Source organism: Falco biarmicus, chromosome 4 (assembly GCF_023638135.1).
Source record: "Falco biarmicus isolate bFalBia1 chromosome 4, bFalBia1.pri, whole genome shotgun sequence".
NCBI lineage: Eukaryota > Metazoa > Chordata > Aves > Falconiformes > Falconidae > Falco > Falco biarmicus.
The window spans coordinates 75158796-75183772 of NC_079291.1; the positions used below are offsets into that span (position 1 = coordinate 75158796).

General features: G+C 54.1%; 2 protein-coding genes across 3 annotated transcripts; one reads left to right on the forward strand and one right to left on the reverse strand.

Moving 5' to 3' along the window:
- Positions 1 to 118: 118 nt before the first annotated feature.
- On the reverse strand, positions 119 to 24902 carry CCDC78 (coiled-coil domain containing 78). Of its 2 annotated transcripts, none has more exons than XM_056337820.1 (16): positions 24057 to 24902; positions 14112 to 14343; positions 13706 to 13834; positions 13406 to 13492; positions 12961 to 13140; positions 9653 to 9820; positions 9521 to 9577; positions 8753 to 8841; positions 8088 to 8166; positions 7497 to 7622; positions 6231 to 6442; positions 5448 to 5619; positions 4712 to 4755; positions 3005 to 3071; positions 1490 to 1590; positions 119 to 758 (listed from the first exon to the last, which is right to left on the reverse strand). In XM_056337820.1, the coding sequence occupies exons 2-16, from the start codon at positions 14142 to 14144 to the stop codon at positions 632 to 634; spliced, it is 1671 nt and encodes a 556-aa protein (XP_056193795.1). In that variant the 5' UTR covers positions 14145 to 14343; positions 24057 to 24902; the 3' UTR covers positions 119 to 631. The 2 variants fall into 2 exon arrangements, with proteins under 2 accessions (XP_056193795.1, XP_056193796.1); XM_056337821.1 differs by lacking the exon at positions 24057 to 24902 and adding an exon at positions 16224 to 16766.
- On the forward strand, positions 17562 to 24063 carry IGFALS (insulin like growth factor binding protein acid labile subunit). The gene is made up of 2 exons (XM_056337819.1): positions 17562 to 21118; positions 21676 to 24063. Exons 1-2 carry the CDS (start codon positions 21103 to 21105, stop codon positions 23487 to 23489), a joined length of 1830 nt encoding a protein of 609 aa, XP_056193794.1. The 5' UTR covers positions 17562 to 21102; the 3' UTR covers positions 23490 to 24063.
- Positions 24903 to 24977: the final 75 nt, after the last annotated feature.

Below are 24977 nucleotides of genomic sequence, written 5' to 3' on the forward strand. Positions count from 1 at the left end.
TGCTGCTCCTGGCCTTGGGATTTGCTCTGCTGTCCTTTTGAAGGCAGCTCAGGAGGGAGTTTGTCCAGCTCACCTCCTGCTGAAGGATCACCTTGGCCCTGCTTACCTTATATAACATTCCCTTTTCCACTTGGACAGAGGAAAGAAAAATTTTCCCACCATAAAAAAGCAGCTTACCCCTTCGTCTAACCTCTTAGGCCAAAGTCTAACTTGAATCAGTCCTGGCTTCTCTTAGAAGCTGAGAGAGGAGCAAAGGCAGGAACAGAGTTAGCCCTTGGACTCTGGGCTAGGCGTGACCCAGGCAAAACGTTACCACGAGAATGGGAACCTGTCCCTGCAGTCCCACAGTAAAAAGCTGCCTGAGAACCTGACCCCGTGTCCCAAGGCGTGATGTGCTCAGGGAACAGCAGAATTCCTGCAGCTGAGGATCAGAGGATAGACAAGATGCAGTTGTCTTGTCTCATTTTAGTACTGTGAATTTGAGACTGAGAACACCCACGTGGTTTCCCTTGCTGTGCCTCCCAGCTCTCAGCCAGGGAAGGATACTTGCCCTGCCCACAAAACAGAAAGCTGCTTTTCAAATCCTGCTCGCTCGTATGATCATGCTACTCCTCAGAGCCGCGGTGGAGAGCTACGGTTCATGGCTGACAGTCCTTCTGGCTCTGGGCAGTGAGTGAATATCATCTGTCCCAGCACCCGGCACACGTGGCACATCACTGCCAGCAAGGTTCCTCAGCCGGATGATCTCCTGCTTGTACCTGCAGTGGGGAAACGGCACCGTCACTGCCCATGTAGTCACGATCCCGAGCAATCCATTTAAATGCACGCTGTGCCTTGTGTTTGCTGTGTGCTAAGGACGGGCGGTGTCAGTTAATGCAGAGCAGCCAGCCCAGGCACCGAGCCATGCTGGGAAGTGAGCTCCAGCAGATATAAAACCACAGCCTCTTCCCAAGGAAGAGGTGTTTGTGGGCTCTGCCAGGTAACGATACCAGCAACAAGCCTGCAAGTCTGACCCAAGTTCACAGCCAAACTGGCTGGGGAGTTACGGCAGGCGCGGCTGGACCGTTGCTCTGACAGACGTGCCCTGCTTGTTCTCACCCTTCCTTGCCCAAGCACCTCTCCTATCTGCTTCTGGGCCTGAAGAACCAGGGAGAGAGGACCACAGATCAGGGGATGCTGGAAGGCTTTAGATTTTCAGCAACCTCTCTCTGAGTTTCCTCCAGAGGACGGGTGAGCACACAGGGAAGGAGGCGTGCGGCTGGGCAGGCCAGACACTACCCCCTGCCCTGCGGAGCAAGGGATGGTGGCAGCTGCCTGCACAGCTGGACGTGCTGTGGGACATGAGCCATGCTGGCAGCACTGTGGGAAGGCAGCAGCAAGGTTAGGTGCCGATAGCGTGGCGGGCATGGTGATGTCACGGGCAATTAGCCTGGGAGATAAACTTGGAGCACAAAGCAGAGAACACATGAAGGGGATCCTACCATCTCACCTTGCAAGATGCTTATCTATGTATTCCTGTAGCTCTGACACCTGCTCTTCTGCCATAATCGCCCGAGTCAGCAGCTGGCTTCTCTTCTGCTCCAAATCCTCCTGGAGGGGCAGAGAAACACGGAGAAAACAGGGAGGTCTGCGAGAGGGGAGTGAAGTTGCTCAGTGCCCCTCTGCCAGGCGAGACTGACCACTTCCCCATCACTCAGCTCCAGCGCCACTTGGCATTAGGCTGCAGAAGCAACCAAAACCTGATGTGCTCGGGGAAAGGAGCCTGGTGATGACAGCACAGCTTTCTGCAGGCATCGCTGCCCCAGGGCATCGGCCAGGCAGACCAGGCAGCCTTCCCTGACCACAGCACAGGTCTGGGGGCCAGGGCCACCCCAGGACAGGCAGTAACCCCTGCCTGCCAAGCCACGATTTACTCCCCCAGAAGCTTTGTAGACAACTGGTGGCACAGTTGCTTGATTTGGCACTCAGACACAGCTTTCACACCTTTCTGCTGGTAGTTTATTGCAAAGGGCAGTGACCTTTCCTCTTAGGTTAAAAAAACACATTTGTTTTTTGCACAGTGTTTCTAGATAGCAGACCACCAGCTTACCCAAGTTAACTGCACAGTCCCTGTGTTACCAGGAGGACCTGTGGTGCTTGACTGAGCTCACACCTGAGGTACACAGCAGAGCTCCCAGTGCAGTGCTCCAGCCTCTCAGCCACAGCATCTCCCTTCTTTTGGCCACAAAGATACACATAATTTAGGCGTTTAGTTTTACACAACCAGAGAGTGGTGGAGCACTTCCTTACATCGTTGTGGACAGAGGGAGGCACGGCATGGAAGCAGGCTGTAGTAGCATATCTATAGCTTTGTCTACCACAGAAAAAGCAGGCCTCTGCATGGTTTCCAAAGCCCTTTTACCCACGCACGGCAGTCAGTGTGGCAGGGATCCCAGCATCAACCCTTTTTCCCACTGCTGCCATCTCTGCCAGGCAGCCAACCCCACCTCAGCCAAGCGGGCTCCCAGCGAGCATCACCACGGTTTCACGGGTGCCATAGGGCAGTGTTGTGGATGGGGAGCACTGTCCTCCCTGCTCTGGGCCACTCCATACCCGAGTGCAGTGCAAATATCCTCGCACCCAGGGGGAACCAGACTGGGAAGCTGATTCAGATTCAGGCTAGACTTGAACCAGGTCAAATACAGGCCCAGTGTGTTACACGGATGCCTAAATGCTTGTGCTGGGACATGGGAGGGAGCAACACAGTAGGAATGAGCAGCCGTAAGCACTGCTCTCCTCCTTTTAGTTGTAGGGATAGTACAGCCTTGATATATCACCGACCAAGGACTTGCTAGTGTCACTTGGTGGGCTGAGGCCAAAGCCACAGCAAGGCTCCTGTGGAAAGCTTCCCTGCTCCAGCCTGGGGCAGCCTATCAGCCCCCAGGGCAGCAGCCAGCTGGGGCAGTACTTTGACATGTGGGTAAGGGATATGCTTTTATTCAGATGGGCTGTTCCAGACCTTTACCTGGGTGGTGTGTGTGAACTCCTGGAGCTGCTTCCTGACCTCTGCCCAGCCCTCCTCATCCAGCTGCCTAGGAGAGAAAAGCAGATTTTGGTCGTGGCCTGATGTTCAAATCCAGCCCTTCTTCAGGTCACACAGCTTTGTTCACAACTTGTGCCCATCCAACCATGAACCCCAGCACTCTGAACCTTTTCTCTCCCACTGCCCCAAATTGCAGGGCGTGCAGTGCTGTCCCTGTGCCCAGGCAAGGAGAGTCACAGCCCTTCTGCCAACCTGGGATTCCCCACTGTGATGGCTAGGTTTGTTCCAAGTTCACATCAACACTCATACATCAGAGGATTCCGTGCAGAAAGAGTCCTTAACCTGACACTGCAGGACTGAATTTGATGGAAACAGAGAACAATCAATGCTAAATGCTGGCGCTTTTCATGTTTTGGAGCACAAACCCGCCTGTTCTGGTCACCGAGTGTGATAGGTGAGCTGTCTGTGCAGCCCAGCCGTGGGAAAGTTCTTCCTATTCTGTCCCAGTCTGAATAAGCAAAATACAGGTCACATCTGATGCTCGAGGAATTTGGGTTGTATGAAGGGAGGAATGCATTGTGCTCAAGAGCAGCTCCGCTGTGACTGCCAGAGTTCCCTCTGGTGGCTGCAGCCTCCCAGGCAGGGCACAGGGGAAAATCATGGCCGAGATTTCATGGGAGCAAAAGTGAAGGGAACAATGAACAGCAAAGGCACGCAGCTGATAAAGATGAGAAGCTGCAGGAATTACAGCTGAAGTGCTGTGGTAACACCAGGCCTCGTGTCTCTAGCTAGAGGAACAAGGTAACAGCATGGATAAACCCATCAGCACACAGAAAACATGTATTTGAAGTGTGCAGAGTCTCTTGGCAGCTAAACCCCCGCACATTAACAGCAAGATGCATCACTAAAATTAAGGTTCTGATCTTTCTGCCTTGCTCCTGTGGTGAGTCTGCCAAAATTACTGCATGTATTCAAGGACTACTACTACTTTTCAGTGTGGAAAACATGGCAGAGCCTGGTTAAGGCTCAAGCTTTTCTCTGAGACACTACTCCAGAGCCCAACGGCTCAGGCACTGAGCGACTCCTCAGTGCTGGCATCCAGTTAATTAAATACCTGACATGTTTTCTAGGCTGAAAAATCCCAGCTCAGATTTCTCCTGCACTTTGTTCCACCTCTCCAAAGCTGATAGAGTTTCAACAGAATAACAGAGGTGGGGGGAAGAGACCCATCAAAAATGAGCAAATCTAGGGCACATCAGGAAGCCAGGGAGGTATCAGTACAGGGTCAGCTCAGGGTTCCAGCCCAGTGTCTGTGTTGGGAGGGAGGAGAAACAAGACCATCCCAAACTCGTGGCGTTTCACTTGCCTTTCTCAGGTTGTGATCCACCAAAGCACTAGGGCGTATGCTCAACTTTGGCTTCTAAAGAGATCAGTCAGACTGAAAACATGATTAAATCAAACATGTGCTTAAGAGCTTTCCTGGATCCAGCCCAAATGACCAACTCATTTCACCGCAGGAAATGCTGCACTGAGACGACAGCTGGCTTTTCTTCTCAGACGAGCGAGTCCCTATCAGCTCACTTTCTCCCTATTTGTTACCATCTCCAAGTAGAGCAGAAAAGACTCCTCAATCCACACAGTAAGGAGAATCCAGAATTACAAATATCCTGAGAAACAAACAGCACTTACTGCTTGGAAGACAGCGGAAGGGCAGAGGTTTCTTTCAGTCTTTTCTGAAGGCAAATGAAGAACAGTATCCCCGTAAGCATTAAACCATTGCAATCTCACCACAGACCCTGTCCCTTTGAAGTGGCATGCCATATCCTAATGTTCTAACAGCCACCAGTGCCTTGGTAAGGAAGCGATGTGCACTGCAATCTTAATGTTTAGGTCTCCCATCCTCTGAATTTTTAAACAAATGCGTCTCGTGCAAATCAAGAGACACATCTCTGCCCAGACAGAACCAGTGGGAGGCCATGGAGCTGACTGGCGTGTTTCTGACTGTGGTCTCCTGCTCAAGTTAGCTATCCACACTGAGGCAAAGGCATTCAGGAACAGAAAGCCCCATCCTATCCTCCCTTACTCACTTCTTTTAGCAGTGAGTGCGTCCACCAGCCTGGCAGCTCTCCTATAACAACTGCTACTCCTCAGCCCTCCCAGAGCTCAGCGACCCCAACCTGTGGGGCTGCCCAGCCTCCTAGATCTAACTGTAATTCACCTCTACGTAGTAGGGTTGAAGCAATGAAAGGACTGCTTGGACATGACATCTCTTCCCAAAAATGAGAAATCGAGCAAGGACTACTGCCTGCAGCACAGCAAACCCCCAGGGAATGCCTAAGGAAGGGGCTTGAACCTGTCACTTGTGAGACTCCCACTACCAGCCCCCAGTTTCACCGCTGCGGAAAGCCAGCAGCCCAGCCACCACCTTCTGCAATTCATGTAGCTGCATCTCCAGTTTTGCTTTATCCTCCCGCAACCGGTTTAGCTCCCGGGTTGTGTTTGTCAGCAGCTCTGGGTCTGTGATGGAAAAGTGGAGCTCGGCAGGGCCACAATCCATAGCGCTGCTGCCCAAGGATTGGATCTGCTCTCGCTGGAGCCTGTAACATGCCAGAGGGGTTAGTCCATGGTTGGGTAACAACACTGAGTATTTCTGCTGCTGATGGAGGTACCACTCGCTTGGGACCTGCTGGCTTCTGGCCCACTGAGAGCCAGTCCACCTGCAAAGGATATGTGGGAGCCCAGCAGTATGCACAATATCCCTGGGAGTGTTTCTGAGGAGAGCTTGTCCTAGAGCTATTTGTGGCTTTTATGCCAAAAGAATTTCTGCTGCTTCCCACAGCCCAAGCTGCTGAGAGCTGTGGAGCGGAGCTGAGAGCCCTGCAGGGACGGGCTGGGAGGCAGGAGTTATTTGTGGTACCTCTGCATTTCCACACCATCCAACATGGAATCAATCTCTCATTCTAAATTTCACACAGGAGAAACATACATGCAAAGCAGCCCCAGGGTGTCCAGAGCACCCTGCAGTGCAGCTGGAGACACCTTGCTCCTGGCTTGTCAACAGCAGGGAGATAAAACATGCACTCCAGATCCTCTGCTCCAGCTGGGAGCCCCATTTGCCTCCCTCTCAGCCAGGGGTCTGGGTGCTATAGGGCACTTCCACTTGGTCCTTAGCAATAGGCTGAAGAGACAGAGCCTGGCTTAGCCCTACCCGTAGGCAATCAGCAGGTTCTCATGCTTCTTGACCAAGTTCTTCATGCGTTTCTTGTAGCCACGTGCTGCTTTAGCTAGCTGCTCTTCCCGAGACTTGTAGGAAGCCCTGATATCCTTCAGCATGCTGTCCACAAAGTGTTTCATGGGAGCAAGATCAGCTGGGGCCGTGCTAGGCCCCGTTATGTTGCTAGATTTGCTGTCCATGTAGTCCTTTAAACATAGAGAAAGAAATCAAGGTGATCAAATCGTTCCCTATGGCACGTAAGCCATTTCCCACAGAGAAGGTCCAGGCATCTTAATGCTAACAGCACAGAGAATTCCATTTTTGAAGAGCAGGAAAGACAAATTAACTTCTGTCTTGTTTCCATCAAGATGGAGAAGGCATCTGTACTGTATCAGTGACTCACCTAGGGAAACACGACTTGGCATCAGCAGTTACCTTTTCTAGTCCTGTATTCTTTACACTGTGCCCCCCTCTCTCTCCTAGCTAGGAAGTGGTTCAACATTGCATTGTTAGAAATTAAACTATTCTTAATAGTGAAAATTCCTTTGCTTAGTCTCCTGATCCATCATCACACCATCTTCTTTGGTATTAGCCTTCTTCCAGCACAGAAGCTCTTGCCAAAACCTGCTTACTGCTACCTAGCGTGGTAGAAAGGTTTCTTTCCAGCCTCACCACTCGCTATAAGCGGGTACCCACACCTGAAACACCTGCCTTGTGCTGAGTCCTTACCACGCTCTGTGAGCCCTCCTCTACACCCAAGGTGTGTGTTCTCAGAGCAAGTCCCAGGCACTGGCGTTACACTGCTCTGTAGTTGACCACAGAGCTGGCAGAACTCGCTGCGAGGATGGCAGCAGAGTCATCGTGGAGGCAGTGACAAAGCCGCAAGTGGCATCGCCTGGCCTGCTGGGGAAGCTGTCAGAGCAATAGAGATGAAAAGCCAACTGGAAGGCAGCCATAGTAAATAAGACGATCTTTCAATCCAAGTAATCTGACCAAGAAAAGTCCCAGCAGAAACTCAGAGACCATTTGGTGTGGCCGTACAGGAAATCTGGGTGAGGAGGGGGGCTGGCATCTCCTCCTCCGGGCCAAGCCGGGGGCACAGAGTCCCCTTCCATCTGCAAGCATGGCTCCCCAAGCCCCCCACCTGCTCTGCTCCAAACTCAGCAAGGAGGGGAAACAGCAGGAGCCTGCAAGAAGTGGGCAGCCAGTATGCAGAGACTTCCCCAGGCCAAGAGAGCCCCTGGGGCTGGGGGTACCCACCGCCACATCCTTGATGTACTGCGCGAGCCGGGAGCGATATTCCTCGTTCAACTCCTTCAGACGAAGCTGCAGCTGGGAGTTCTCTGCCTCCACCTCTTGGAGCTGGCTCTGGGAGGTGAGTAGCACCTAGGCACAGCAAACACTCACTGCTGCCCTCGTCCCCTGGGGGGACTTCATTGCCAGATATTCAGCTTCACTAGAGCTGGGAAGGTCCTGGGTTTTCACAGGAGCCTACTGGAAATGTTTATAGTCCCTATTCCCCTGCTACCTTTTGTCATCTGCAATCCCGACCCCCTTCCCTGTGATTTCACCAATGCTTTCTAAATATTGGTGAACAAAATTCCTCCCACTGCCTGTGGCAAGCAGCACCCTCCACCACCATGCATTGCCTCCCTAGAGAAGGAAACCACGCAGGGAGGAGCACCTTGGTATGACAAACTCCATGGAAAGGAAGACGCGTTGGAATACCTTGATACAAGACAGCCACCCCCTGCTAGCTCCAGGAGGAGCACATGGCACCCAGGAGGAGCAGATGAGCAGGGGTAGTGCCAGAGCCTGGGTGCTGGGGGCTGGAAGGAAGCCTGCTCTTACCGCTGACTGCTCCACCAGCTTGTGCTGGGTGTCCCCAATTGCTCCCTTTGCTTCCTGCAGCTCCTTCCCCATCGTGATCCTGGACACACAGGAAGAAGGCATATTTTAAACCCCCAAACTTCTCTGGAGGTCCAGTACAGCCAGCTTTGAGAAGAAAATCACTATGGGATGACAGAAACCTCTCAGCAGCAGCTGCTAGCCCCCAGATGTGTGCCAACCAGCAGCCATAGAGCTCTCGCAACCAAAGGTAAATGTCCTCTCCAGTCACAGGGTCTAGTTCTGCGCATCCCTGCTGTGGCAGCCTTTGCTGGGACACCAACCCCAGCCCAGCCTGTTGGTGGAAGAACCACTGTAGGGGTAAGGCCTAGGGCTGGATGCATCTCTGGGCTGTCACACATTTGCTCTGTGTGTCACAGAAGGTGGATTTTCAAAGGTGCATAGGCCAGCTGAGCACCTAAATATCATCAACTTTTAAGCAGACAGCTAACAGCCTTGAAAACATCCGGTTTTGCTCCCAGGCCTCACTTTTTCCAAGGCTGAATCATCATTTCCCACCCTGTACCCCACCAAAGGCAGGCTGCCTCCTCTCCCAAGGATCAAATTCACCTGCAACAAACTCCATAAATGCCCAGCCAAACCAGAAGGACGTGCCCTCAGACACTCACATTCTGTCTTCCAGTTTCTGTTGCTGCGAATCATAGGTTTTCTTCAGTATTTCAAGTTCCACTTTTATGTGATCCTGGTTTCCAAGCAACTGAGGGACAAATGAAGAGGAAGAGGAGACAGAGGACTGAGCTAAGAGAGGGATTTGTGAACAGGGAAGATGTGAGGAGAACCTCCAGCTGAGCACAAGTCCAGCTGAGCAGTGACACACTGGGAAAGGACAGGTTTAACTGGGAGTGACCAGTGCTCCATAGCACACCAGAAGCTGTGTCTGATCTGGAGACAGGGCACACGGAGGTGCACACGTGTCACTCTCCCAAAGGAAATTCTTGCACCAAAAGTCAGATTCCCAGCAGGAGCTGGTGGTGGAGCCCAAGCTGGTTTCATATGGGCTGCAGAAGGGCAGGAGGCAGGGAACATCTCTGCTCTCAGTTTCGGGTGCTTTATCAGCCCCATCTTTCCCAAGTATGGGCAAGAAGAAAAGTAAGTGTCCTCTGCACTTGTTGGCTTTTAAATTCCTGCCTCTGTTCACCCAGGGGCACTGACCGAGGAAATCACAGCTACCCTCTCTCAGCTTTTCCTTGCACAAGCTCTGGAGATATTCTAGTCTCATTTTTCAACTGCACAGCTTAAAAATAATTTTTAAAAATAAATCAAGGAATCAGCTAATCCAAAAAATTCAAGTTATCACCAGGAGGTGCCAGCCACAGTGGGAATAAATTCCCCCTCTGCTTCCTCAAGGATCCAGCAGCAGATCCACACACACTCACGTTTCTCTCCAGCTTTTGCCGCTCACGTTCAGAGGCAACTACATCTTCTGGCTGGTTCTAGTAAGAGACAGAAGAAGATGCCTTTAGATCCCTAGTCTCCAAGGAGCTGGGACAGGGCAAAGAGGTCTTTACCTTCACTTTCTGAGCAGAGAGACGATGCACCATTGCTCTCACTCTTTCCAGCTCGGCAGAGGATTCATTGGCCATGGCAGGGGAGCCATTGCTGTTAGTGCGGGGAAGGTTGCTCCTGGCATTGGCCAGGTTGAGCAGCTCTAGGCTGAGCTCTTCATTCTTCATGACCTGCCAGGTCAAACAAGAAGGAAAGAGATTCTGAAATCCTGCCTCTCCAGCTCCGCACACTGCCTGTTCAGTGCATAGCCGCTGCTCTTGGTGTGTACACAAGGCAGGCGGCTCACATCCCCTTCTGAAATCAGGTTTTATTTTTAGTTCTCTCTCGTATGTCCAAAGATATCAGTGATTTTCTCATTCTCATGGAAATGCAGGGTATCATCGCCAGGCACCAGGATTATTCACATGCAGCCTTACTTCCTCTGCCCATCTCCCTCTCACATTCAGATACCAACCCCAGTGCCAGCCCAGCTCTGGGCACAGCTGTGCCACCACCTCTCGGTCCTGACCTCCAGCTTCCCTCCTCACTCTAACCCTGTGCCATCCACACAGTTTCCCAACACTTCAGGCATCTCTTTCCCCATACAATGGCTTTGAACAGTGCTGGACTCCATGATGTAAGAGAAGGGCCAAATCTCCATCCATCTCAACTGACGCCACCCAGCTAATTCCAGTTTTGTTTGAATGCATCCCTCCAGCAGCAGCCAGCCCACAGCACCGTGTAGGCAGTGAGATTCAAAGCGATGCTGGTGTGAAGTGACACATTTCCAAAAGATAAAGAGGATCTGAATGAGAAAGGCTCTGTTACAGGTGATCTGGAAGGAACACTGGGGGAATTCATGTCTCACGGGAGGGTTTCTATGTAGATAACAAAGCTTTGATGGGGTTTATGACTGGGGACAAGCTTGAGTAATTGTTACCATGGCAGTGAATCGGGAGGATGGGAGGCAGAGGTCATCTGAGTCATCCGTGGAGAGAATAGTTTATCAAAAGATAGCACAGGGTGGGCTGAGAGAGAGGAGAGGAGAAAAGAGGCTGACAAAGAGGTGAGATATACAGCTGTGAAAACTGACAGCTACGCAGAGACAGGCTGCTTGTTCTCCAACCGAAAACGATCCATCTGCAGCTGTCAGCCCTGACAATTTGATCAGAGGGGGTCACACAAACGCAGAAGTACCAGCTTAGTGAAAGAAAGAGGCAGTCTCAGGTTTGCGATGGGCTTTGCTGCCTCCCCTGTGCTCCCAAGCCTGGCCTGGCTCCAGGGAAAACCCCAGTGTGGAACCGGTTCGAAGCCATTTGGGTTCCCTCCGACAGCCTCACTTTGTACCGCCACAGACGGCATAAGCCTGCCAAACAAAAGAGGAGGAGGAAACAGGGAGTCGAGAAAAGGTCAGAGTCATGAAAAGGAAGAATTTACAGCGAGTTAGAAAACAGGCACAAAGTGCCTGACTGGCATCTTCTGGAAGGCACTTCCCCAGGGACAGGCAAGGCCAGCTCTGCTGCGCTCCTTCGCCTGGGACAGACACAGGGCGATGTGTGAATCGAGCCGTACAATGGGGGCTGCGACAATTCAGAGGCTCTAACTGTTCCCGTACAAGGGACCATGAATGAGCTCGCTGAGCTGCTTCTGCGCCAAGCAGCCATGACAACATATTGGCAAGGTCACAAGTAGCACTTGTAATTGGGAATGTGTAAAAGGTTCATTGTCTCCCCAGAAGAGTGCCGGGGAAGGGGAGGGGGCAGAACCGCAGGCTGCTTTTCCCATTTCCTTTGGGAAAGTCCACACTGGGAAAATAATGAGCAAGAGGCCCATGCTGCGACAAGTCCCAGCCTGCCAAGTTGGAGCCTCTTTCACTTCAGGCAGGGATATTTGGTAGTAGGAGCCAAGAAACTGGGGTAAACCCCTCAGCCTACCAATTACAACCAAGGAGTTCACCTTTGGCTTCTGGACCCTGCTCCAGCACTTCTTCAGGATGCTTTCTGGGCACATAACTGTGCTTTTACTCTCTGAAACATCCCAAGATTCATGTGAAAACAGTGTGTTATTACTGCTAACCTGCTAAACCCATCATTTAGAGATGTCAGCCACCTGAAAATCCGATTTTTGACAAACATATTGCACCCCCTTGGGGACAAGAAGCAACCAAGGCTGCTGAATGCTGAGCTATTCCTCCATGACCCTGGCAGTACCGTGTCTCAGCAGCATGCTGCCTTGCTGGCAGTCAGTGCGTGCACTCTGCCTTGTGGTGCAGCAGGACAACAGGGCAGGTTCACACCCCTGGAAGCAGCTGAGCTTGCCTCCTCCCAAGAAATTTCCATTTCTCAGCTTACAGGAGACAAACGATAGCTTCACAAGAGTCACTAACTCACTTATTTGCAATGGGATGACCACGATCTTGTATTCTCCTCTACCAGAGCCCTGCAGATCAATGCTCACCATAAAGACAGATGGGACATTTCCAAAACCAGCATTCTTGGTCCCAGCTCCACATCTTCCCATCGCAACTCTACAGGGCCAGCATGGTAAACCAGGTCATTTGGCTGAACCAGCTAAACTATCTGCCGGGGGAGGGAGGCAGGAGGGTGTCAGTCATTCAACCCAATTCAAAAAGAAGGGGACGCAAGCAGGGGGAGAGGGAGGGAAGAGAGGAAGGTCTATTGAATAGCTATTCTGGCCAAAGAAATACACAAATCTGGGTCCAAAAGACTTTAGTTAATAATTGCTAAGCTAACAGTTGCCAGGAAATTGACTATATTTTAAGGTACAATCAGAAACTTGCTTACATTCAGTGTTTTCATAAACTTGCCAACCTCAAAAACTTCCAGGCCTGTTCCCGCCACCATAGGAAATGAGAGTGACTACAATCAGTTCACGTGTAGCCTGCGCAAGCCATGCAGAAAAAAGGGAAACAATGCGTGCTGGCAGTCAAGAGGGACCTGCAATGTGCACTCAGCCCAGCCCTGCAGTGACCTCCTCGTTACTGCTAGTGGGAGGACCTGGGATGGTGTGAAAAGAGGACTTTGACAGTGGGGTGCCCAGAAGAGCACATGGGTCAGTGTGGGCTCAGCACTGTCCCTGCTGAGCAGAGCAGGTTCTGCAAGCCCTGCTAAGAAGGTGACCAAGTTACATGAAATTCCAGGGCCCTGCAAACAAAACCATGCCCAAGCTGCACTGTCTCACAGCTGACAAACCTTACTGGACCTGAGCTGCGAAGTGGATACACAACCCAAAGACATCCAAGCTGTCTGCAGATGAGGTAATTGTGAGATGGAGTAGAGAACACCGGAACAAACACTGCAGCCTTTCTCACCTCCTGGTCCAGCTCTTTGCCAAGAGCCAGGTAATTGCTTTTCAAAATGATGTACTCATCTGTCAGCTCCTTCCAACTGGTCTCCAGAACATACAGGCGTTCCTGTAAGGCATTTCGCTCCCCAGTGACTTTCTTACTGCAGAGCTCCAGCTCCAGCACACGATTCTCCAGGGACAGGATCTATAGAGGGGAGGCAGCAGAATTAGGCTGTAGCAAGAGACCAGCAGCAATCACAGGGCATTTATTTGGCCAGGCAGGTTCTGGCATGCTGTGATTTAAAGAGAGGTGAGTTTCATGGTATCTAGGGCATTGCTGGGGGAGTCCATTGCTCTAGCTAAAGCCAGAAGAATGTGCCAAGCAAAGTGAAGATGGATGCATAACAAACTGTGATTGCGGATAAAGGTATTGGCAGAGCTGACACCAGCTACTTCAAACTTTTGGATACCATATTTTTCAGTTCAAAGTTCTCTGTCTCATACTGCTCCTTCATTTTGTTTGTCTCGATCTGGAGATCAATGAGGTCTTTGGAAATCTAGGAGAGAGAAAGAACACTATAAAGGCCATGGACTGATTCTGAGGCCAACATACTCTTTCAACAGGTCGCACCAGGGAATTTGAGCACACACACACACACGCACCCCGCCCCCAAAAGAGGCATTTCCCACTGGATTTTTCACTGCAGATCTACCAGCCTCATACAGCTTCACAGCTCAGTTCTCTCCAGCTCCCAAAGTATTTGTTTTACCTTCAGTTTTTCCTCTTCACTGAAGACCATCCTGGCTGACAAATCTGTTTCAGAGCCAGCCAGTTTTTCCATCTCCTTCTGCAGGTCTTCGAGCTGGTACAGCCCCCCATTCCTGTGCTGCAGCTGCGCCTAGTGACACACAACAGCTCTGACAGCTGTTGCCAGCCTGCAGAGCCCTCCTCTCCCCCATGATACTCTCCCACCACAGTGCTGGTGGAAGAACACAGCATATCCAGCTTTTCAGAGCTTGAACAGATTGTAGATGGGATTTTCAGCTGCCATTTTCCTCCTGCAATTAGGATTTCATTTGCAGGGTGCTCATTCCATGACCCAGGAAGGGGCTGCAGACCTTCATATTTATATTTCCATTAGCAAGATACTGCACATGCTCTGTCAGCATACTCACGTTCTCATTCTCTGCAACACTTCCAAAATCCATGTGCTCAGAGGCCAGGATCTTCGCACAGTATCAGGCAGGTAGCAACTGAAGAGCAAAGGAAGGATCTAAGGATCTCTGTGGCAGCAACTTTTCCCTTGAGGTCCAGCACAAGTGATGTTGCTATCAACTTTGGTTACCAGAGGGTGTGGCATCCACCTTAACTTTAAGGTGGAGCAAATTACTACAGCCACTCCAGCAGCTGTGAGAGGAAAAGAAATTACACTTATCAGGAGGTTTTCATATTCCTAAGACCACACACAGCAGATACTGAAACAAGAAGCTTAGCCGACACCCCCAGTGAAGCAATATCGCCAGCTAGGAGATTGCATTCCATTTACATTATGGACCATCCCCAAAACCCAGCTGTAGGGATGGCCTCAATCTCCATTGCAAGGCTCTTTAGAGAATTTAAGATCTGATTGGCCCATTAATTACTCCATTAATCCAACATTCTGCTCCAAGACTATCCAGTAGCATCTAATATCAACTTGCTTCCAAGCAATTCTACAGCTGGTGACAGGAAAGACTTTCCCCAATTTATCACTTTGCATTAGAGATGGCATGTGGAAAAATGCAAGTTTCAAAGCAAAGCATGCACTGAAACAAACTCTGGTTACCTCAGTCTGTGCTAAATCTGAATTGTGCAGGTCTACACACTGCGGCTGACTCCAAACTGTGACCATCCAGGTCTGAACAGAACAACTCCCAAGTGTGTGCAAAGCCAAAAGTACTTGAACAGAGTCTCCACCTAAGAGTGAGGGTAACAGAGAGCCTAAGGCATGGTGGATAATGCTGGAAAACCCCGGTGATCAGCATACCTGGGGTAAAATGAATGCCAGTTCTTAATCTCCTTATTTTGGGCTTATTATGACTGCTATTTCTGTGAAGTGGGCGAGTGTAGGTAAGTATCTGCCTCTTACAGAAGAAAAGCTTTGACAATATAACGTTCAAAAAAGACCATAGCTCTGAAAAACTCTTTAGTATCTGTCAAAGAGGATGAAAGAGGGAGAGGGGATATGCTGCATCCTGGTAGAAGCTCCATGTGCAGCAGTTTACCAGCTCCTCACCATTGGCACCTGGTCCAGGCTGTAGCCCCTCAACACAAATTGCATGAATGGACATGGAAGCGAGACCCAGGGGCTGAGCTCTTTTGAGGTTGGGGGAAGGAGATGCTAATGAAACACGCAATTATGTCTTATTTTTCTGCAAAAGAACTTAACAGACCTGAAGTAATTTTATTAAGGTAATGAAAATGCTGATGAGAATTCACAGTCTCTTCACACCCACTGCCGAGCAGAAAGCCAAATTCACACACCACCCACAGCGCTGGGAGGGGCTCAGAAGTCTCTGGAGGGTGCTCCAGCACATGGAGGAGCTGAGCCGCAGCTCTGCTCCCCCAGGCATACGGCATCTCCTGCTGGCTCTCAGCCCTGCATGGGCTCCCCAAGGACAAGCACTGCCAGCCCGTGGCAGCCCAGGGACACTGGCAGGCTGGCTCACAGCGTTGTCCCAGACAGCTCTGGCAGTGGCGTGCCCAGACCCCGAGACACCTGATTCAGGAGGGCAAACAGCACACCCCATCCTGCCAGCAAAGCTGGGTGCTCCCTGAGCCACAGGGGTGCCCGTTCCACCTAGCAGACAGCAATATAAAACTAATTAACATACACAGTATTATTTATGCTCCTGCAGTACCTGGAAGACCCAGACAAAACCACTTTTGTGGCAGGTGCCATACCAGCCCCAGAAATGACACTGACCACTTTTCCCATGGTTTGGAAATACGAAGCAAATTTTGTCCGGACCAATACCACAGACAGCAATAACGGGCAGAGGAATTAAGTTTTCAGGTATCATTGCAACAGAGGAAGAGGAAGGAGGTTTTAGGGCATCATTGCAGCCCAAAATCTCCATGGCCACTCCAGAGCAAAACCAAAGAGTGCATGGTTTGTTAACCTCAGTATGAGCTGAAATGCCAACTCTTTAACAGAGTTCTTTTTCACTCTCCTTAGCAAGGATGCTTTTAACACAGCTGACGTGGTGGCTGGATCGCCAGCGAGCTCTGAGGCATGAAATTCTCACCTGGGAAGATATGAAAACACTCCCCAAATCCACGGCAGCTCAAGAAGAAACCGGTTGAAGAGCCCAAGAACTCAGCCCACCAGACCGATGCCTGCTGGTCGCTCTCCCCTCCTCTCCGGCAGCAGCCAGACTCGAGCCCTCGGTAGGGGCAGGGGCACTGGCCCCCAGCCCCAAGCGGAGGCATCGCTGCTGCCCTCACACCTCCCCAGCCGCTCCCGCCGGGCCCGGCACCGGGCTATCGCAGGGGCGGGCTCCACCTGGCTTCCAGCGCCAGCAAAGCCAACGCGCACCCATCCCCGCGTGCGGCCCGGGCCACCGGCGGGGCCACCCTGCGGCGGGGCTGCTCGGGGCGGTGGGGCAGGCCTCGCTGGGTCCACACGCCCGGCTGGGCCCACCTACCCCGGAGCCTGCCCTGCGGGGCCGCAGCGGCCGCTGCCAGAGCCGGAGCCCCGTGGCGAGAGGCCGCTGGGGCGAGGCCGGTCAAAGCGGGGGCAGTGGGGCCTGCCCGGCCGGTGCGGCGGGCCGGGCCTAACCGGGTACGGCCGCGTCGCGTTCCCGTGGCAACGGGTGCGGGAGCTTCCGGGGGCGGGCGCCGTGGCGGCGACGCCCCCTGGCGGCGGGAGGCCGCTGGGGCAGGTGGCCCTGCGCACCGACGGGCTGCAAGGGGGGCTGCAGGCGGAGCGCCCCCAGTCCCGCTCGGTAGGAGGGGCTCTGGCAGCCCCCCGGCGCGGCCGTGGTCCCCTCCGGAGCAGCTCTGACGGGCCGGGGCTGCCCCGGGGGCTGCCCCCGCTGCCTGTCACAGTCGGGGGGCCGGGGCCACCCACGGGGCACCTCGGGGCTCCACGGCGGGGGGCCCCGGCTGCCCCCTTTGGGCTTTTTGCTGCCCCTCTCTCCCTGCCGCGTCCTCCCAGGTTCCCCGGGCAGGGCCCCCCCAGCCCCCGGCAGGTCCCCGGGGCAGCAAAGGGTCCCCGCGGGGTGGCTCTGGGCACCCTCCACCCTGCGATGTGGGGGGGCCAAGGGCAGGGATGCTGCAGGCTGGGCCCCGTGCCTGGGGGCAGAAACCCTCCTGGGGAGGCCAAAGGGGGGCAGCCCCATGGCAAGGTGGGGATCCCCACTGACTTGTGCTGGGACCCTAGAGCTGGATGTGTGCTCCAGAGATGTCTTATTAGACTCAAGGGACAGAATCATCTCCCTTGACCTGCTGAACATGCTGCTTGTGACACAGCCCAGGAGATGATGGGTTTGCTGGCTGCAAGTGCTCCTTGCCAGCTCATATCCCATTTGTCACCCTCCTCAGCATCTCCAGGTACTTCCCCACAGGGCTGAGAAAGCAGCTGCTATGGGGCTGGGACGGGGGGAACCCATCAGTTGGAAGCCCATGTTCAGGTCTGCGGAGCTTACATGGGATGTGGAAAATTCCCGTGCCCCCTTCCTACCCACCCTGGCACAGCAGCACTGTCATCAAAAGCAGTTAAGCAAGGTGGCTGCCTCCCACCCCTCTGTTCACCCCTGAAATCCAGCTTCCTTCTGCATCGTGGCCACCGCTGGGACAGGGTCTCCTGCTGTTCCCTGTCCCCATGTGCCTCCAACCCCCTGCTCCCAAGGACTCCATTTTCCCCCCAGAACTCAGGGTTTGGGAAGTCCGTGTCTCCAGTGATGGCCCTGGGCACCCTGAGTCATGGCATAGGGACATCCTTGCCTCCCCTGGTCCAACCAGCCCAACCAGGCTGGTGCTGGTGACGCTGTTTCACATGGCCACATGGGCCACTGGTGTGGTAATTAGCATCCCCAAGAGCCACTAGGTGGTAATTAGCATCCCCAAGAGCCACTGGCACATCTACTGACTTTCCCAGCTCTCTGCACGAGCTGAGCCTGCTGCAGCTGCGGCAGGGCACGAGCCAACACTTGGAAATGCCAATGGGGACCTTTGCCACTACTAGCAGGTCCCCATCTCCAGCAACATGGGACTTTTTGAGTGAAAAATGATGCAGTGCAATAGGTGGGGTCCAGGGTGACCAGTAACAAATCCCATCTCTGCCAGGAGGGCCCCTCCAGGAGGGAGCTTGGTCCCTGCAGGTATCCCCAAGAGAGTGGCACAAGCTCTGGGATGCTGGTGTCACCCATCCTGGCTCTCTTGGGCAGCAGCATCAGGGATTGCATGTTTTGGGTTTGGGATGAGGAGCAGAAGCACTGGTTGCCTTGGCCAACTCCAGATGGGGACAATATTTGGCAAGATTTGCTAAAAATACTTCCTGACTCAGCTGTGACACCACCACCCATGTCACATCCCTGGTCCCCCCCAGGGCTCAAGCCAGCTCAGTGATGTCCCTGCTGGTACTCAGAGCTGGCCCTGGGCCACTTGTCCTGGGTAGGTGGGGATGGACCAGGGGGCTCCCGGGGTCCCACATGCCTCCCCAGCTTGGCCACCAGCACCAGTCTCTCCCCAGTTCAGCCAGCCTGAGTGGCTGGGGACAGAACAGGGAGCCAGGAACAGCTAGTGGCATTTACCCACACAAAGGGATGGGGAGGAGGGACCTGCAGGCACAGGAGGGCTGCTGGGGAAGGTAATGATTCCTTAGAGTTTAAATAGGTTTAAAAGCTATATTTTCTTCTTTTTTTTTTTTTTTTTTTTTTTTTTAATGATTTTGCTGCTTTTCCTAATACTATTACAGCCTTCTCCATGGCAACCAGGTGGGGCGACTCAGACTTTGGTCCCGGCTGGGAAGATTAGTTGCCAGAGCTGAAATGATGGGGGGAACAGCTGGCGAGGTCCGTGCTGGCTGGGGCCACAGTGGGGTGAGGACGTCTGTGGTGGGGACCCAAAAGAGGTCCCCATGGTGGCCACGGTGCCATGGTACACCAGGCAGGCACAAGGTCCTGGTGCCAAGGACAGGCTGGAGGGACCAACAGTGCCATGGGGTTCAAGCATCCCCTGCCACAGGCAGTGGCACACATCTGGAGGAGTTGTCCACAAGGAAGCTGAAAAGTGGAGGTGGGTCCAGCTCCTCTCTGTGCCACAGCCCCACTGGGAAGGGATTTGCTTATTTATCCTCTTTTATTTTCCCTTCGCAGCTTGTTTGGTATTTTCCCTGAAAGGGGGCTGTTGCAGGCGGGGATAAACCCATTCCCAGCCACAGGTAGGGCTTGTTAAAACTTCCTGAAGAGGTTTTGTGGGTTTTGGCTGGCTGGCCCATGCTGGTTCAGCTCTTTTTAGCTTCCAGATTGATTATACCTTGTGTCAATATGTGCTTAGTGCCTATTAGTGGGTGCATGTATATCCATCTCTCATTTCTCCCTTCTGATCTATAATTTCCAAGAAGAGAGGATTAAAATAGAGGGGGAGGAGTGAACTGCTCAGGGCCAAAAAGAAAGGGAGAAAACAGTGCTTGTTGGAAAATTGGATTGTAAGGCTGGAGGCTGGCCATCTCTCCCCAACACCTCTTCCCATGGGTACAGTCCTGCTTTGGCTGGTGAGAGGGTTGCTTAAAGCTGCCTGAATTAAGTGGCGAAGAGCTGAGATGTGCCCTGTGGAGTTGGGGGAGATGCCAGGCTCCCATGGGGGTGGGCAAGGTGGAAGCACTGTGGGGATGCCCATGGCCTGGGACTGGTGTCCATCCCTGCTGCAACTCCACCTCCATGGATCAGCGTGGGGGGAACCAGGGCAGGGAAGAGCGGCACTGGTGGGAGACACCCATTCCTGGAGGTATGGATGTGGATGCAGCCAGCCTCGTCCCAGTGCATCTTCAAGGAGGAATGGGGCTACCAAGACTTCGGGAAGGTTAGCCATGGCTTTTCCACGTGGCAGCTGCTGGCCCATAGGGCTTCTCTTACTAGGGCAGAAGTGGCTTTTTATTTATTTATTTTTGTCTTTCCTGGAAACTGGTGAAAGATTCTCCAGAAGCTGTGTTGGATGCTGGTGGGGAAATGACCTGGGACACAGAACGAGGTCACCAGTGTCCCCAGGGTGGTTTTGACGAACTGCCAGGTGGAGCGTGTGCTCCACCAGCCCCAGAGCATCATCCACCATCATCCCACCCTATGCAGGAGGATGAGAGGAGGAGCTGAGATCCGGGGGACCCTCACAGCCGTCACCTCACCAATAGTACATAAACTTTGCTCTCTGCCTCCCCTTTGGCTCAAAAGCACCGAGCTGAGCTGCGTGTAGTGCTCCCAGCACTGTCTCCACCCACGAGGCAAGATATGCCCACAGGAGGGGTCTTCCGGTTCACGCCAAGGCTTCTCGTGCCACATGGAGAAGAGCTTTTTCCCATTTTCCTACTCATTTCCCACTTGCATCACCGTAAAGCCTTGTGTGTTTCAGCCTGTCTCCCGGTAAGGGTAATCGCCACACCTCTAACCCCCTATGCAATATAGACGCTGCAAGCGCCAGTGTGTGTTTTTTGGGTCCCGATGCAGCGTGAGGACCTGCTACCAGGGCTCGCCCCAGGGCATCCCCGTCAGACACCGGGGGAAGGGTCAGTCCTGCTGCTCAGGACCCTCCAGGAGCCCAGGGCATGGTTGTGGGGCATCCTGTGAGGCTGCTTCATCCATCCCTCTGCACTCACTGCCCACACAACCCCCATCCCCTGGCAGGACCACCCTTCCCCAGGACCCCCAGCCCCACCACAGCCTGTCCTCCTGGGCATCCCCCCGAGCTGCCATAAAGGCAGCTGGAGGCCAGGGAGGGAAGCAACGAGCCCATCCTGGGGTGCCCACCCTGGCCGCGCTGTCCCAGGGGCTCAGCCCACGTCCCGCCCCAGCAGCAGTGGGGTTAAGCCTGGCCGGGCGGGCGGCTGGACGGGCGTCAAGGTGGTTGCTCCATCCATCCCTGCGCAGAGGGGCCGGAGAGCGGTGAGGGAGCGCTGCCCTGCCTGCCACCATGAGCGCAGGCAAAGGTAAGGCAGGGGCTCGGTGTGGGGACACACGCTAAAACTCTGCTGGGGATTCACACTCGAGTCACCCTTAGTTTTTCTCCCTGATTCCTTGCTAATAAGATATTTGGGGAGCCCCCAGGCTGCCTGGGGTGCTTGCAGAGCCCAGACCTGGACGGGGGCTGCAGGGACGACCACCAACGACTCGGTTCTGAGGAAGAGCAAGTTACCTGGGGGGGGGGGGGGCGGCAGCTGGGGGGGGAGGAGGGGAAGGGCCTGGGGGCCTTTCCCCGTGAAAGGGAGAAGCTGCTGCTGCCATATAAAGAGAGGAGTTTTGGGGGTCCATGCACCTGAGGGGTCTGAGCTGTGTGTGGCAGCAGCGGGGGACAGCACTGCACCCTCCCAAGGGCAGATCCAGCCCCCAAAACCTCCTGCAGCTGCCCAGTGTGTGCAGTGGGCTGGGACTGACCCCCCCACTCCCCCCCCGCAGCACAGGCACCCAGCAGGGGGTGTCCCAGGGGGGTTCCCTAGAGCAGTCATGTCCCACACTGAAAGCATCCCCCTTCCTCTGCACCCCACAGCCGGTATCACCCTCCTGCTCCCCTTGGCCCTGCTGCTGGCCACTGCTTCCCAGCCCCCCGAGGGGGACACCCCAAAGGACCAGGGGGACACGGACCCCCCGCGCTGCCCCAGCCCTTGTGCCTGCAGCTTGGACGACTACAGTGAGGAGCTTAATGTCTTCTGCAGCACCCGCAACCTGACGCACCTGCCCGAGGACGTGCCCCACAACGCCAAAGCCCTTTGGCTGGATGGCAATAATTTCACCCTGCTGCCGGCCGCTGCTTTTAGGAACCTCTCAGCCCTGGACTTTCTGGACCTGCAGAGCAGCCAGCTGGCCGCCGTGGAGCAGCACGCTTTCCACGGGCTGCGGAGCCTCTACCACCTCCACCTCGAACGCAACCGCCTCAAGCACTTGGCTCCCCACACCTTCCTGCACACCCAGAACCTTGTCTCCCTCAGCCTCAACAACAACTACTTCAGTAAGGTGGAGGAAGGGCTGTTTGCTGGGCTGTCCAACCTCTGGTATCTGAACCTGGGCTGGAACTCGCTTGTGGTCCTGCCTGACAAAGTCTTCCATGATTTGCCCAACTTGAGGGAGCTGATCCTGGCTGGGAACAAGCTCCCCTATCTCCAGCACCAGCTCTTCTGCAGCCTTACTGAGCTGAAAGAGCTGGACCTGAGTGGGAACGCGCTCAAGGGCATCAAGATCAATACCTTTGTCAAGCTGCAGAAGCTGCAGAAGCTGTACCTGAACCACAACCAGATCAATGCCATCGCTCCCCGTGCCTTCATGGGCATGAAGTCTCTCCGGTGGCTGGATCTCTCCCACAACCGTCTCGTCTTGCTATTTGAGGACACGTTTCTGGGCCTCCTAAGCCTGCACGTCCTACGCTTGTCTACCAACTCCATCACCAGCCTGAGGCCCAGGACTTTCAAAGACCTCCAGTTCCTGGAGGAGCTGCAGCTAGGGCACAACAGGATCCGGAGTGTGATGGAAAGGACCTTTGATGGGCTGGGCCAGCTGGAGGTCCTCAGCCTCAACAACAACCAGCTACAAGACATCAGGGTTGGGGCATTCCTGGGGCTGTACAATGTGGCAGTGATGCACTTGTCCGTGAACTGCATCAAGGTCCTGCCCGACCACGTCTTCAAGGGGGTCACCAAGCTGCACAGCCTCCACCTGGAGCACAGCTGCCTTGGCAAGATCCGGGCAAATACCTTCTCCAGCCTCTCCAGCCTGCGGCGGCTCTTCTTGCAGCACAATGCCATCTCGGTCATCGAAGACCAAAGCTTCAGTGAACTGCATGAGCTTCTGGAGCTCGACCTGAAGCACAACAGGCTGAGCCACCTCTCACCCCAGCTCTTTGTGGGTCTGAGCAACCTGGAGTACCTCTTCCTCTCCTCCAACCAGCTCCTGGATATCTCCCAGAACACCTTCAGCCCGCTTCAGAGACTCTTCTGGCTCGACCTCTCCCATAACCAGCTGGAGACACTGGACAACACTGTCATCTCCCCCCTGGCCAACCTGCGATACCTCAGCCTGAGGAATAACTCACTGGAGACCTTCTCGGTGGACTTTCTGTGTGCCTCCTTTGCCCTGGAGCAGCTGTGGCTGGGGGGCAACAATTGGCATTGCAACTGCTCCCTGAAGGGCTTGCGGGACTTCTCCCTGCAGCACCCTGTGGTGGTCCCCCGCTTCGTGCAGTCTGTGGCCGAGGGGGACGATGCCCACGTCCCCATCTACACCTACAACAACCTCACCTGCCTCCATCCCCCAGCTGTGGCGGGCCTGGACCTCCGCGACACCACGGAGGACAGCTTTGCTCACTGCTGAGGTGCGCTGGCCCCCACCAGGGCACACGCCGCTCCCCGGCCACGGACCCTCGCCTGCCACCTCCCTGGCCTGTCCCAGGCCCCCTGGGGCAGCAGCAGGAGCTCTGGCTCTGTGGCCACCCTAGATCAGCCCAGTTTTGCCACCACCTCCAGATGCCTATCTTGGTGCTGCCGCAGCAAGGAGAACCGTGCCTGGGTGATGTTGGATGGGCACCGGCTCCCCAGGCTTCAAACTGAGTTATTTCAGTCCTAGAGTATTTAAATAGCAGCCCCTGGGTCGGCGCAGTTGCTCCCAGCTCCCATTGGGAGCATGAGTACCTCTGAGCCTCTGGGATGGGGGAAAGCTGCACCACCAGCCTGGAGCCCTCCCCACGGTGAGGGGCATCCTTGCTGGGGCCAGGACTCCTCAGTGGGACAAAGCAAAGTGTCCTCCTGCCACTGAGCAGCTGAAAAATCCTAAAAGCCCCCCTGAGCTCACCAATATGTTTAGGGAAGGGGGCAGATGACTTGCTTTAATCTTGCACTAGCAGGTGTAGGCAGGGTGCAGAAAGCCACACACGTCACTTACCTGATAAATCGTAGCAGACAAATAAACCTTTGGAGCTATTGCAACCCATCTTGTAAGTATGTTTTTTCCAAAGCATGTGCCGCACCCAGCCGGGGTTTCTTATCTGAGCCCCTCGGGGCTTGCAGACATAGGGTGAGAAGCGCAGGCTCCCCAGGGTGCTGGAGAAGTTTACAGTAAGTTTTCTGCAAGCCCCAGGTGGGTGGCATGTGCCCAGGGAGGGAGCGAGCGGTGCCCAGCCATCCTGCAGAAGCAACAGCCCAGTCAGGCTCCGCTGTCGCTGCCCAGCTCTCCAAATCCCAGATAAGTGACCAAAGGTCAGATAAAATTTTCCAGGAAAGTTGCATGTGGGAAACCTGGTCAGGTGCGAGTCCTTGCTGTGGACACAACAGGAGCAGAGACGGATGCTCCTCCTGCTCTCCTCCAAGTAATGGCTGCCAGCTATAATCCAGTTTGTTTAGTGGAAATCTGCAATTTCCCCCTACCTCATCTCCCCAAAACAGCACTGGTAGGGCAAGTCCAAGCGTGGAGAGGGCACACAGGCAGGAGGGGCTCAGAGTCCAGGAGGCTGGGAGATAAGATGCAAGGACACCACCTTCATTTGCTTCCCCAGCTTAACTCAAGCCTGCAAGAGCAGGGCAGGTCCCATGGGAGCAGCAGCTCTGGGGTCAGGGAAAGAGGTCCAGGGGAACAGGACACTGAGCAATGATGCAGGAACCATCCAGGGACGCAGAGAGGCCCCACGTGTGGCAGGGATGTGGAGAACAGCCACAGCAGAGCATCCTGCAAAGGACTGCCAGGGCCGGCTTTCAGCAAGACAAGGGACAGGCTGGATCTTGAAGCTGGTATGGAAGGAGGAAAGACTTAGCCGCACCCCAGCAAGGAAACCGGGTAAAAGCAGGGAATAGCTAGATGTATGTGAAG